This window comes from Tachysurus fulvidraco, chromosome 6 (genome assembly GCF_022655615.1).
Source record: "Tachysurus fulvidraco isolate hzauxx_2018 chromosome 6, HZAU_PFXX_2.0, whole genome shotgun sequence".
Lineage (NCBI taxonomy): Eukaryota > Metazoa > Chordata > Actinopteri > Siluriformes > Bagridae > Tachysurus > Tachysurus fulvidraco.
The window spans coordinates 31576337-31591167 of NC_062523.1; the positions used below are offsets into that span (position 1 = coordinate 31576337).

General features: G+C 47.3%; 2 protein-coding genes across 2 annotated transcripts; both read right to left on the bottom strand.

Moving 5' to 3' along the window:
* Positions 1 to 532: 532 nt before the first annotated feature.
* LOC125141423 (zinc finger protein 239-like) lies at positions 533 to 3666 on the bottom strand. Its single transcript, XM_047814890.1, has 3 exons — positions 3651 to 3666; positions 1862 to 2858; positions 533 to 554 (listed from the first exon to the last, which is right to left on the bottom strand). Exons 1-3 carry the CDS (start codon positions 3664 to 3666, stop codon positions 533 to 535), a joined length of 1035 nt encoding a protein of 344 aa, XP_047670846.1.
* Positions 3667 to 4568: 902 nt separating this feature from the next.
* LOC125141393 lies at positions 4569 to 14761 on the bottom strand. Its single transcript, XM_047814650.1, has 5 exons — positions 13089 to 14761; positions 8132 to 8282; positions 7935 to 8003; positions 5002 to 6520; positions 4569 to 4890 (listed from the first exon to the last, which is right to left on the bottom strand). The coding sequence occupies exons 4-5, from the start codon at positions 6387 to 6389 to the stop codon at positions 4668 to 4670; spliced, it is 1611 nt and encodes a 536-aa protein (XP_047670606.1). The 5' UTR covers positions 6390 to 6520; positions 7935 to 8003; positions 8132 to 8282; positions 13089 to 14761; the 3' UTR covers positions 4569 to 4667.
* Between the last annotated feature and the right edge of the window lie 70 nt (positions 14762 to 14831).

The following is a 14831-nucleotide window of genomic DNA, read 5'->3' on the forward strand; positions in this document are numbered from 1 at the left end:
CACAGTTTGAAACTTTCTTTTAATTGAAAAAAAGAACAGAATATTTTTATACATTCTCCTAATTTTTAGCACTCAGACACCTACAGTACACTTGTGTACCTACCGGTTTTGGCAGCATACAGATGACACTGACAAAACCGACAGAGGAATGGAATTAAAGTTTGGCCGATTGTTGGTACGGTTTCCCCTCTCCTGACAGTATATGCTACAGTACGTGACGTATTTGTCATTAAATTGTTTGAACGCGAAGTCAAAAACGTGTGAAACGTGTGATCAGTCATTTGCTTAACATTAAATTCCAGACTTTGTTAGTAATAAAGTAACTGCACTAGCTACCAGAACACCATGATATATGCCTTTATTTCAATCTTCTATCTAGTTAAACACAAATGAAATAACACATTACTACTGAAAGTGAAAATTGGTTGATTTACACGATGCATGCGAAGCTTTTATAGGCAGAAAGTTAAATGTACTAGAATACAAACACTCTCCAGAGTCACCAATGTTTTCTGCTACTTCCTTCCAAGCTTTAAGCTTCTTCTTTAATGTCTCTATAGTCATACGTGACAAATAAGATGAAAACATTTATATGATTGAAATAAATGTACCGCTCATGCCATGAAAGTGGTCGGAGGAAACATTAGAGCCAAACAACCGATTTTTTCTTTACTACCTAAACTTTTACAACCTATTTGTTACTTACATACGTAACTTACATCAAGTTAAAGAGAATCTCATCTCATGTGACTCTTAGAGAGGTCACTTTTACCAGTCAGCACTGGTGTTGAAATCATGTTTTACACTGAAACCGTCACCGAGTCAAAGGTAAACATTAAAGGTGGGGTCTCCGATTTTTGAGAAATGCTTCAGAAAACCGAGTCGGGACGACAAACAAAACAAAAACAAAACAAAAGTGTAGCCAATGAGCAGAAAGTCTTGTGGATATGGGCGGAGAGAGTGTTCAGTGCGCGTGTGTGACGTTAGCAGAAAGCGGGTTTAACATCGACATGGAGGATAAAAACAAAGAAAGAAAGAGAAGAAAGACTTACGATAAGGACAAGAAGTAGGACGTGTTAATATAGGATCAGCTTTCCAGCGCTGGAGAGAACTGAAGGAGCAGGAAGTTGGCCACATATTCACAGGTTGGAGTTTCCCGAGTCAATAACTCCTGAGCTAAACGCTGTTACTACACAAATAACACCTCTTTTCTATCGTAGTAATGTAGAGAGGCAGCTACAACCGCGTTTTGTGTAGTAACAGCGTTTAGCTCAGGAGTTATCGACTCGGGAAACTCCGACCTGTGAATATGTGGCCGACTTTACTTAAGACGCTGAGGCGCTTTTTCCCTTCTCGATAGGTGAGTAACGTTGGTTTTGCTTTGTTACACAGAACTAATATATGCCTTTGTCCTTTACATCATTATGCTTGTGTGGCATTTTTGCTTGTTTGTTTATCTACAATCGTATTGTTCTTCCCTTCAGCTATGATAAAGACACGTTTCTTTCTGTTAGTCGCCTGGGTTACGTATGTATGTGTGGGCGGAGCTATCGATACAGGGGTGGGACTTGTTTGGGTTAGGGACGTGTTTGTTTTGGTGATTTCAAATGTCAACATTAGCTTTCAAACAACGGAGACCCCACCTTTAAAACTGGAATATGAATCCATAAAATAACAGTGAATGCTTTTTGTCTTCCACAGCGATTCAAAATACAAAAAAAGGATTTAAAACGTTACACAGATGATTATAAGCCAAAAAAAGGAACGATGAGGTCATATTTAATTTGATAAATAATTAAAATAATGTAATGGCTCTGCATTAGTGCACTTGTGGGTCTTAAACGTAAGTGAATAAGTAAACCTCTTCCCACACTGTGAGCAGTGATACGGCTTCTCTCCTGTGTGAATGCGCTGGTGGAGCTGGAGAGTGCTTTGCTGAGAGAAGTTCTTCCCACACTGTGAGCAGTGATACGGTTTCTCTCCTGTATGTGTGCGCTGATGTCGTTGGAGATGACTCTGATGATTAAAGCTCTTCTCGCACTGAGAGCAGCGATACGGCTTCTCTCCTGTGTGAGTGCGCAGGTGTCGTTGGAGATGACTCTGATGAGTAAAGCTCTTCCCGCACTCTGAGCAGTGATACGGCTTCTCTCCGGTGTGAATGCGCTGATGGACGTGAAGATGACTCTGTAGAGTAAAACTCTTCCCACACTCTGAGCAGTGGTACGGCTTCTCCCCCGTGTGAATGCGCTGATGGACATGAAGATTACTCTTTTGATTAAACCGCTTTCCACACTCTGAGCAATGATACGGTTTCTCTCCTGTGTGAATGCGCTGGTGTAGCTGGAGATGACTCTGATGTGTAAAGCTCTTCCCGCACTGCGTGCAGTGATACGGCTTCTCTCCGGTATGAATGCGCTGGTGTTGGCGGAGATCACTTTTTTGTATAAAACTCTTTTCGCATTCTGAGCAGTGATACGGTTTCTCACCAGTGTGAATGCGCTGGTGTTTTCGGAGATTGCTCTTTTTATTAAAACTCTTGCCGCACTGTAAGCAGCGATACATCATCTCCCCGGCTTGACCGCACTGATCCGCAGCGTTCGGACGAGTAAAGCTGTTGCTGCTACCCGAGCAAAGGTTGCTTTTCTTCTGTGTTTCTTTCTGAGAGGTGTTGAAACTAAGAGCAACAGATGTTTGCTGATTACTGGAGCTATTCGTGGGCATCTGACTCTCTCCTGATTTCTGCCTCGAATCCTCTTCGTGGTGGAAGCTCTGGATGTGTTTGGTGAGGTAAATTTGAGATGTATAATAAAGTGGACAAAATGAGCAGGAGAAAAGTCGAAACGCAGCTTTCTTTACTTCTAGAGGAGAGAAAGAAAAAACGAGGGGAAAAAGAACATTAGAAACAAACAATACAAAATAACACTTGGTGGGTTAACCAAGCACTAAAATGGCTTGATAAGTAAAAAGATATATTATATAATAAATCCAAGAAGCACCGATTAAGATAAGGCAGGTTCAGATGTGCCCCTTTTCCACCGAGGCAGTTTGAGTGCAGTTTCGGAGCCTAATTTAGAACCAGTTCTTTCTTTTTCGACAGCCAATGCACCGGCTCTGAACCAGGAAAAGTAGTTCTTAAGTAGCACCAAAACGTCACTGGTCTAGACTTAAGAGCCTCTTGCGTTAGGGGCTGTGGGCGGGGTTACTGTTAGCGCCTTGGGGCGGGGTTACTGTTAGCGCATTTGATAACGTACCCTAAGTATACTAATGTTTAATACACTTTTACTTTACCGCGATATGATACATTATCAGCACACATGATAGTCTAAGCTAAGACTAAGGCTAAATTTTTCTGTGTTAATGATAAAATAACGTTAAGTACTTTCTCCATCACAACCTCCGTTTATACAGATTACACGGAGCCGCACGTACACGTCGGATTCGCCGCGTTTGGGTGTTAATGTAGGTTCACAAAGCCATGAGCATTAACAGTAAAGTAACATCCACCATTGTTGTGTTTGTGTTTGTCGCCGCTGCGCTAACGTCGCTGTGTAACGTGACACGTATACAGTGACGTCACACTCGGCTCTGTGACGCTCTCTAACCGATGGAAAGGCAAACCGGTTCTCAGAAGGTTCGCCAGTGGAACCAACTCTGAACCAGGACCATCACGAGCTCTGAACCAGCACTCGGTTCTTTCTGGTGGAAAAGGTGTAACAGAGAAACAAACATAGGCCAGTATCCTGAACTTGCTGTAATAATGTGCAAGATTCCCTGGAACATTTCCATACCGACGCTGTCGGGCGGAATCCTCGTATCTCCAAAACCATTATTTTTCAGGAAATTAAAAAAAAAACGCCGTAGTTTTTTGAGTTATTAAACATTGTATCATTAAAGTTGTTATTATACCTTATATCGCTATCATATACTGTTGTGTACCAACTAGAGGTCTTCTCAGGTGTAAAGAAATGTACCCGACCCGAAGTGACCCGAATCACTTTTTACCCGAACTCGACGTGCATTTTTTTTTTTAAAGAAAGAACCGACCCGAGACAAACCTGAAAAAATCAGACCCGAGTCCGACCCGACTGGACCCGAATATTGCGTAACTCTACACTAAAGTAACCGCTACAGAGTGGATTCAAAATTGATTGACAGGTCTGTTTCAGCGAAAATGAGCTTACCGCCAGCCACACGTCGCTATCCACATGTCGCAAGAGGTCTTGGCAAACAGAGGAGAGGTTGGAAAAGAACTCGAGTCGAGGCACACACACGAGATACAGTAGTTCGGGTCTTCTCGGGTCCGTTTGGTAAAAACACATGCATTTTAAATTACCCGAGACCCGACGCCGTCATTGATAAGAATGGTACGGACACAGACATCGCTGCTGCCAGCAGTGTTCAGTAAAGTCTGCAGTCACGTTGGACCCCGTTCACTTCCATAGTAGGAAAAAATAATACTATGGAAGTAAATGGGGTACATGAACGGTTTGGCTACAAACATTTCTCAAACTATCTTCCTCTGTGTTCATCAGGACAAAGAAACGTATACAGGTTTGTAACAACATGAGGGTGAGTAAATGATGACAATTTTTATTTTTGGGTGAACTATCCCTTTAAGGCTTGCTTTACTAAGCACATTGCTGAGTGTATTTGTGTTTGTAGCAAAACTAGTGAAGCAAATTGTCATAAAAGCTGTGAAAGTCCTTTGGGATGACTTCCTTCAGGTCTTGGAGGTGTTTAAATTTCAGCTCTGTGATCTTCAGGCTGTCTGAATAGAGTGGGGTGACTGCGTGGCTGTCTGAGGTGGAGTTTCGGAGTTTGGGACTCGAGTGTGGACGCCAGTCGTCAGAATGGTTTGTTTTCAAGTCCATCGTTCCGTTGTTGTTGTACCTAATAGCACAAACACAACAAAGTAATCACTGTTTCATTAAAAAATATGCAACATCACAATGTCATGTCTACAGTATATCGGTAAGACATAAGATTTACATCGGTAATTACCTGATGGCTCTGATATCATGGACAGTTAGGTCACCAGGCCTTACTCCAGGGCAAAGGGAGTTACAGAGCCTCAGCTTGGTGAAGTCCTGGAAGAAGGTGTGGTCGATGTACTTGACTTCGTATGGATGAGGCTTCACACGGGCCCTCTTCATCAAGTTAACATACTCAGCTGGGAGATACACATCCTGGTCCCTCAGACGCCTCTGGATGACGCCGTGAACGGAGTCGCATTCCATCTGAGTATGCCCTTTCTCGAGGTACTTCTGAATGACGACTTTGTTTTCCTTCATGGAGAACAGAAGTAGTGCGTTGCTTAGAACTGCATTCCTGTTCCGATACCCGCAGCCGTCACTCCACAGGATAAATGTGTCAGGCTCGGTGTGTGCAGACAGGTAGTCAACAATGCATGAAGCAAACTCACTGGCAGACAGGGATCCCTCACCTTCATGCCAGACATAACACGTAGCACTGTGTGTCAGCATGTTGTACACAGTGAAATTGTGAACTGCAAGCTTTGTTTTATAATACAAGGCAGAGGCTTTTAGCTTTGGGCACAAAAGGAGGGCTTGTAAGTCCATACATATGACCATGATCTTGTTGCTGGCCTTGTGTTTGTCGGACAGCTTTTCGGTGCGGGCCTCTTCTTTTAGAAGGAGGTGGTGCTGCCACTCGTCATCAGGTAAGTCGCCGGTCTTGAAAGCACAACAGATGTTGCACTGGTCCTTTTTTGGGTGGTAAATGCCTAGGTCGAGACGCTTGAACTCATCTGTGAACACTTGCCTTGACAAAGGTGTTACATTCTTCTCTGCTGCAGCGCGACAATACACTGCATACAGATCAGCTATCGACTGAAACACGGGTTCCAGAAACTGTTTGGATGTTGTGGATCTACAGTAGTGTGAGGGCACCTTTGGCAGGTCCTGCAGAAAGCTGCGGATGAATTCATGGCCTGCCGCTGAACGACGTGCGTCGCTGTGTGTTTGTCCCTCAGTGTCTGCTTGCGTGTACCCCTCCTTTGCCCAGTTTAGGGCAGACCACTCGCCTATTCCTAGGGTAGACAGAAACATACTTTTGCAGACGCGTCTTCTCTGCCCGCTGACCGGTAAAAAAAACAACAGGGAATTTGATCTTCGGGAATTTTCAATCCCCCTTCTCCTTTGCACGGGGACCACATCGATTAGACCATGCACATACATCCTCTTCTCCTCCCAGGTCATATGTCGCCAAAAGTAATTGAAAATGCTATTCCTCTCAGGCTCGCTGATTGCACTGCAGTGATGTTTAGCTGACTTGGCACATGCTGCTGATGAACATCTAGGCCCCATAGCCCGTGGCTCCCTCATGATTTCCTTCTGCTTCTGTTTTCCAGTGTATGACTTCCCAACCATTCTTCTTTTCTTGTTGATGACTTTCTTCCAGGTGTTTTCAGCTCTCAGTCTTTTCCTTAGAGGTGCGTCTTCCTCAGCGTCCGAACACAAATTCTCTGCATCCAGGTCCTCTTCGCTTCCACCATGGCAAACTTCAGAATACACACACAATGATGTTAATGATGAACTAATAATTTACAAAACATGACTATACATTTATAAATAATTAACAAGTGACATGCAAACATTTTATAAATTATTCACAAAGCTTTCTGCAGCCCCTAATAATAAAGTAAACTATTCATCACCGATATATACAGATATACGGTATAGCGTAACACTTCTAATCATTTATGAACGTATCGTCGCTGTCGGGCGGAAACCTCCTATTTTTTTCTTCGTATTTTTTCACATATCGATGCTATCGGTCAGTCCCCACGTGGGTCTGTTATTTTTACGTTATTAACCAATCTAAAGTCTTAAAAATAGCTTGAGCACAAATCTCTTAACTCGATTGGACACTTCAACTGTCTGAGAAATCTCGTAACTCCGCATCTTCTTCACTCGCGGCATATTTCGCCTCAAGATTAAAGGTGAGGTCTCCGTTGTTTGAAAGCCAATGTTGACACATAAAATCACCAAAACAAATACGCCCCTAACCCAAACGGGTCCCACCCCTGTATCGATAGCTCCGCCCACACATACATACGTAACCCGGGCGACTAACAGAAAGAAACGTGTCTTTATCATAGCTGAAGGGAAGAACAATATGATTGTAGATAAACAAACAAGCAAAAATGCCACACAAGCATAATGATGTAAAGGACAAAGGCATATATTAGTTCTGTGTAACAAAGCAAAACCAACGTTACTCACCTATCGAGAAGGAAAAAAGCGCCTCGGCGTCTTAAGTAAAGTCGGCCACATATTCACAGGTCGGAGTTTCCCGAGTCGATAACTCCTGAGCTAAATGCTGTTACTACACAAAACGTGGTTGTAGCTGCCTCTCTACATTACTACGATAGAAAAGAGGTGTTATTTGTGTAGTAACAGCGTTTAGCTCAGGAATTATTGACTCGGGAAACTCCAACCTGTGAATATGTGGCCAACTTCCTGCTCCTTCAGTTCTCTCCAGCGCTGGAAAGCTGATCCTATATTAACACGTCCTACTTCTTGTCGTTATCGTAAGTCTTTCTTTCTTTGTTTTAATCCTCCATGTCGATGTTAAAACCGCTTTCTGCTAATGTCACACACACGCGCACTGAACACTGTCTCCGCCCATATCGACAAGCCCCGCCCCTTTCTGCTCATTGGCTACACGTTAGTTTTGTTTTTGTTTAGATTTTTGTTTATTTGTTTATTTTGGCACCCTAGCTTTCTGTCCACTTGCCTCCGAACGTAACACTGATCCTTACGTCCACGTGCCTCCAAAAAACCCCGGCCTTTGCGAATACTTGCTTTGTCAACGCCAACATCAAAGTTTGTCGCGACGACCTTTACAAATCTAGTTATAAAGTGTTACCGTTGAAGGACACTATCCAAATTGTAGAAAAGCATCTAACCTACCTGTGTCAAACTGCACCTGCTCTGCAGCCAGCAGCGAGGCCTCCTCTCCTTCCAGACCACCAGAGAAATCTTTTCAAACACATGGTACAATTAGTGTGAAAATTTATTTTTAAACAAAAGTCTATTGTTGTGAAATCCATCTGCATATAACTTTTTGGCATGTGAAATCATAAATATCTCTCAGAAATTCACTCTACCAGCATGCACCACTGTGTCTTGCACCACTGTATCCTGCACCACTGTGTCCCGCACCAATGTATCCTGCACCACTGTTGCTTCCTCTCTCCATCAGAGCTCTCACTAGGGCCTTGCCTGATCATATGGCACATTGACCATCTGACATAGTTCCTTTAAGGACACAGACATGGTTGTTGCAAAAAATAAAATTAATAAAGGTCAAATTATCGATTCACTACGTTATACGGCATGTTTACGTATAATAACGATGCCTTGACCTTGTAAGATACAATCCTATCTTATATGCAATGCACAGGGTTTAGTCCGCGTTGCAGTGGATTGTCTTGCGCTAAATTCCTGTCCTCAGCACCAGAACCAGTGGGGGTCAAGATTTTTTTTTCTTTCAGCCCCATGAAAATAACATTGGGTTACTGTCGTAACCCCGGTTCTCTGAAACATCGAGTGGAGAGATCCACCTATGAGAAGGGCATCCGTTCCTGACCTCTACAGAAGCATCCAATTGCACCAAGTCTGGCTTGACAGACAGGAGCGCGTGCCAAAGGCAGGTAAGGTAATGCCCCTTACCCGAGTGCATAACGCACCTGCACGCGCTGCCTTTCCTCAGTGTGCATATTCGCTTCGGGGCAAGCGGGGCAAACTTGGTGGATCTCTCCACTCGATGTTTCAGAGAACCGAGGTTACGACAGTAACCCAATGTTCTCTTTCATCATCTCGTGTTCGAGATCCACCTATGGGAGATATAGACAACTCCCCGGTTGCCCAATACACTCACAGCGAGGCCCTGTAAGCCAGAGGACGGCCAAAAAGGTGGTGCTCAGCACGTCACAAAGCAGCAGACATAACATACTGCGCGGGGCAAAAAGCTCAGCCAAAGGGAAACACAGCATGCGGCAACATGAATGTTAAAACCTCGCTGACGTCCAACAAGCGGGCAACCTGCCGGAAAGTTGTTATTATGTGCCCCCAGCGTGCCCCAGCGTGCTCAAATTCACCCTCTCACGGGCCAGGCCCAGAGAGCCACCCTGCCCGAGTGAGGATGAAAAATCTCCCCGTTCGCCTGGGTCAGGAGATCCATACGCAACGAGAGGGGCCACGGCTCCGCATACAGAAGAGGAATTATCTCCGCTAGCCAAGGTGCCTTGGGCCACCTGGGGGCTATGAGGATCAGAGATAAACCCTGCACCGCGACCCTGGCCAGGGTCGGGGATATCAGGCAGAGCGGAGGGAAAGCGTAGAGCAGCGTGCTGGGCCATGGATGAGCCAGAGCGTCCACGCCGAGGGGGGCGTCCTCGTCCCGAAGCGAGAAGAACATAGGCGTTTTCGTGCGAGGTGAAGAGATCGACGGCAGCCTGGCCGAACCTCTCCCAGAGCAGTCCCACTATCTGGGGTGGAGCCTCCACTCTCCGTACAAAGGGTTCCCCCTCAACAGAAGGTCTGAACCTCTGTTCAAAAGGCCCGGGACGTGAGTCGCCCGTAACGACAGAAAGTGCTGCGTGCTCCATACCAACAGCTTGTGAGCCAGAGCGTGAAGCCTGGAGGAGCGCATGCCGCCTTGACGGTTGATATACGCTACAGCTGTCATCGCAGCGTACCAGCACACGATGCCCCCGCAGGCGGGGTGAGAAATGCATCAGAGCTTTCCACACAGTGAGGAGCTCCAAGTAATTTATATGGGCTGAGCGAAGTGAGATCGGCCACACACCGTTCACTGACCTGCCCTCTTGAGTGGCTTCCCACCCTGTCAAAGGAGGCATCTGTCGTGACCACTTTCCGCATCATGATCACCCCGAGAGGGGTCCCATGTGCGTAAAACTCTGCAGCTCTCCAGTGGCGCAGCGCGGCCATGCACATGCACGTCACCGAGACAAAGCGGAAAAGATCGCGCAACGGGCAAAGATGAAGGGACCAAATCCACTTCATGAAAGCCCTCATTCTCAGAAGACCTAGAGGCAAGACATGGACAGCCGAAGCCATAAGACCCTGTAATCTGAGACATGTGCGATACTGTATCCGCGCCCCTTCTCTGATAGACAGTTCATAAATGAAGAGACGCGCCCCCGCGCTAGGCGCACGCGCATCGCGACGGAATTCAGCTCCAGACCCAGGAATATGACTTCCTGAGCGGGAGTGAAATTGCTCTTTAACACATTGACTCTGAAACCGAGCGCAGCGATGTGTGACCGCACACGGGCAGTGCTCTGAATCACATTCTCTCTCGAATCGGCTATAATAAGCCAATCGTCTATGTAAGTCAGGATCCTGAGACCCGCTATTCTCAGCGGGACAAGCCCCGCCTCCACACACAGACAGAACGTCCGTGGACTCAGCGCGAGCCCGAATGAAAGGACTGTGAATTCGTAACATACACCTTGGTAGGTGAAACGAAGGAATTTTGTGTGCGGAGATGCTTATGTGGAAAAAAGCATCGCTCAGATCGATCGAGCAAAACCAATCGTTCCGCTTTATCGAACGTATGAGAGAGCCGTGTGTTAACATTCTGAAGTATTTCCGTAAATGTTTGTTCAACACTCTGAGATCCAGAATAGGACGGAGAGATCCGTCCTTCTTCGCGACCAGGAAATAATGAGAATAAAACCCCTGATCGCTTAGATGCGCGGGTACAACTCGAATCGCTCCCTTCTCGAGAAGAGATGAGATCTCGTCTTTCAGAATGTGGGCGGAGCACTGGTCCGTGTGGGACCAGACCACTCCGTTGAACCGTGGGGGTGATTGGACAAACTGAAGTCTGTAACCCCTCGTGGCTGTGTGAATCACCCAATCGGGGGCCGAGACAGACAGCCAGGCTGTCACGTGACTCCCGAGCGTCCCTACACGGGAGGGCGGGACGCCGGGGGCGTTCAGTGATGGCGCGACGGCGCCATCCAGTGGCCAAACCAGAGAAGTTTTCATCATTTTTTTGTGAAAAACTGGGGCCGTAGCCTTTATTGAACATGTGAGAGGTGTGCGAAGGGGGGTGTTTGGTGACACTGCTTCTGCACTCGATCCCACGACCGTCCCTACTGGGACCGGGGAACGCACTCTGGGCGACACGGCGAACGGTGAAGCCTGTGCGGAACAAAGGATGACCCTCGCCAGCGAGGGGGGGCTGACCTCGCCGAAGGAGACCCTCTGTCTCTTGGACGGGTGAGCCTGGAGGGTAGAACGGGTGTCCGGAGGGCTGGCCGCCCATGAACGCGGACTGAAGACCCCCAGAGGCCGAACATCAGGTCGGGCGCTTACGTTTCGGAACAGAAGGAGCGGGGATAGGAGGCCTCCGAGCCGCGTCCGCGGCGAAAGACGTCTTACCCCAGGGCCTATCGTCCTGCTGAGCCTGTGGCTTCCCACGGGGTTTGTTGGACCTGCCAGCGTAGTGGGACTGGCGTCCCGCAGCAGGAGCGTTAGGCGGCCACCCAGATGGCGTCTGGCGCGGCACCGGCTTTCTAGGAAGACACAGTTTGAAGGCCTCATCCTCCTTCTTCTTATCAACGCAGCTCTGCTGCATCAGCGCAACGGCTGGGCCGAAAAGAGCTTGACCCGGCTCAACTGGCGCCCCAGCGATGCGGCGCTTCTCACTATCGTGGAGACCAGATAGGTTGAGCCACAGCGCACGTTCTCCGACCACCGATAAAGCCATAGAGCGCCCGCTAGCCTGGACAGCCTGACGGGCGTTGCGGAGGACAAGGTCATTGACCGTGACAATCTCCTTCCAGAGATCGGGGGATGGCGACCCACTCTTCAGCTGCTGGCCCAAATCAAGCAGGAGTTCAGCCTGATATGCGGACAACAGCGAGGAGACATTGAGAGCTCGAATGGAAAGAGCTGAGGCTTTATAAGACGCCTGATGGATTGATGCGGAGAAACGATCCATCTTGCCCGGGAGGACAGGGTGGGGTGGGGCGAGCAGCCCGCCCAGGGATGGGTTAAGGTGTCTGGCGATGGAAGGCTCGATCACGGGGGGGTCGCCCATGCCCAGACCCGCCATATCCTTCACCTCAAGCCCCGCGAGACCGTGTTTTAGATCTAACGGATCTCCCCAACAATACCTCATGTGTTTTGCACATGCAGGGAGGACGGGCAGGAGCTGCTTCCTCGGGCCGGCAGGAGGCCCTAGAAGCTTACCGTCATACACATCCCTCTCCTGATCCGAAGCGTTCAGGAGAGCCTGAGGGGCCGCGGAAGACGGGATGGCTACCTCGTCATCCGAGCCCTCGAGAAGGCCTGTCTCGGCCTCCTCCCCGGAACCTGCCGGTCCTTCGAGGAAGCGGTCGTCGGCCGGTAGTAAATCCTCAAACGGGGAAGGACACATGTCGGCCCAGTCAGAGGAAGCCGCGCCGCAGGAGGCCCCCGGGAGCGCGGCGGCGTCGCCTTTTTCCCCCTCCGAGTCGGACAGCTCGCAGTCGACACACTGGGAAGTGGCCGTCTTAAGCCTGCGACGCAGGAGCTTTTTTGGGAGCGCCAGGCAATGGCTACAGTTCTCTGGCCGATCAATAGCCTCTTACGCATGCTTGAGACCCGTGCAGACAATGCAGAAGGGATGGGAATCCCTCGCGGCGATAAGCGCACCGCACGCGGCCGGGCAGGCTCGCGATAGGTCGTCCACCGGAGTAGCCGGAGCCACTTTGGAGAACGGATGCCCTTCCCATAGGTGGATCTCGAACACGAGATGATGAAAGAGAACTTTAGATATCATCACCAAAACCAATGCGTAGTGGCTAACTAAGTCGAAGGCTGCCAATATTTGTGCTTTAAATTCAAGGTTTTGAACATTTCAGTCAACAAGATAGCTACAGTCCAACGTTACAGTAACTTAGATCTAAAGCAGCCTCAGAAACGATACTTTTCACCTTAGCACTAAAAGTTACCTTTACTTCAAGATAAAACTGTTTTATATAATACATAAACTGTTATAATTCATATAACTGAATCATGAATAACCAGTGTTTTGAAGACATTTACCTCAGAAGACTTGTTGATTCGTTGCGACTCTTGAGGAGAAATATGCCCGAAGCTCTCCCGCGGAGTGAAGAAGAGGCGGAGTTACGAGATTTCTCAGACAGTTGAAGTGTCCGATCGAGTTAAGAGATTTGCACTCAAGCTATTTTCAAGACTTTAGATTGGTTAATAACTTGTAAAAATAACAGACCCACGTGGGGACTGACCGCTCGCATCGATATGTGAAAAAATACGAAGTTGACAAAATTTGGACATAGGAGGTTTCCGCCCGACAGCGACAATACAGTCTTCATATCCTTCATACAGGTCTGAGGAACTTGATGTAGCAGTTTATTTTACTCAAAGCCTGACGTTTCATACAAGGAATATAACAGAACATCCAGAATCACATAAATGTGTTTTGCTGCCCATCACCGGAAATCTTTCCAAAGGCAGGTGTATATAATATGCACTGACAGGGCTCGGTCAAGGCCAGTTCTGGTTTAACAGCCACAGGCGTAGTTATAAAGGTGAGCTGGATGTTCACATCTTTATAAATACACTGTTAAAGAAACCGAAGGAGACGTTAGAATGTTAGGAATCGCACAAGTCTGCTTTGATGCAAATGAAAGTGACATCAGGTGCAACAGCAAGACAACCCTTAAAAAGGGCATGGAGTTGCAGGTGGTGGCCACAGACAATCTCTAACTCCTTATACTTTTTGACTGATTTAGCTCATTGTCACTATTTGCAGCATGAGGCAACACCGGTAACCTGATCAGGTTGCACAGGTACTCAAGCTACTCACAAGGAGGTTTGATGTGTCTCCCAGAACAGTTTCAAGATCATGGAGGAATTACAGAGAGACAGGCTGGGTCATGAGGGGAGCTGGACAGAGCTGTAGAAGGGCAACAACCCAGCAGGAGGACCAGTATCTGGTGGAGGAACTGGAGGAGCACTACAAGAGCCATACAAAATGACGCCCAACAGGATACTGGCGTGCATGTTTCTTACCAAACAGACTCCACGAAGGTCTGATATTCTTTAGTGGGACATGTGCTCACAGAAAAGCAATGTGCAGCCCAACTGGCATTTGCCAGATAAAACCAGAATTGGCAGGTCCACCATTTGCTCCCAGTTCTCCTTACAGATAAGGTCAGGTTCACACTTAGCATATCTGACAGACAGGAATGAGTCTGGAGATGCAATGGGAAATTTTGTGCTGTTTGCATATCAGCTTGACCAGTTAGGTGCAGGATCAGTGGCTTTCTGGGAAGGAATGTGACACAGACCTCTAAGTGCTAGCCGACTGATATTAAGTACCAGCGTGAAATCCTCAGACCCCTGGCCCTCAATAGTCCCCGATGTGTTTTTAGGCAGGTGGTACATGTCAAAGTCACATTAAACATGAATGGCAGGACCTAAGGTTTCCCAGCAGAACATTTCCCATTGCATCTCACTGCCTCTGCCAACTTTCCTGGATCCAAATCATCTGACACCACACATGGCCATCCACTTGATAGAAAAGAAAACTTAATTCATCAGACCAGGTCCCCTTCTTCTATTGGTCCATGTTCCAGTTCTGATGCTCATGTACCTATTTTAGGTGGTGAAGATGACTCAGCAGTCTGTGAGGCACCGTGTGATCTGATCAGTGTTGTAATGTAACGGAGTAAAAATACTTTGTTACTGTACTACAAAATAAACTCAGAAGAAATGTGTGAGACTGCAATAAGGGAGGTTTGGTGTATCACTGCTCCTAGATTG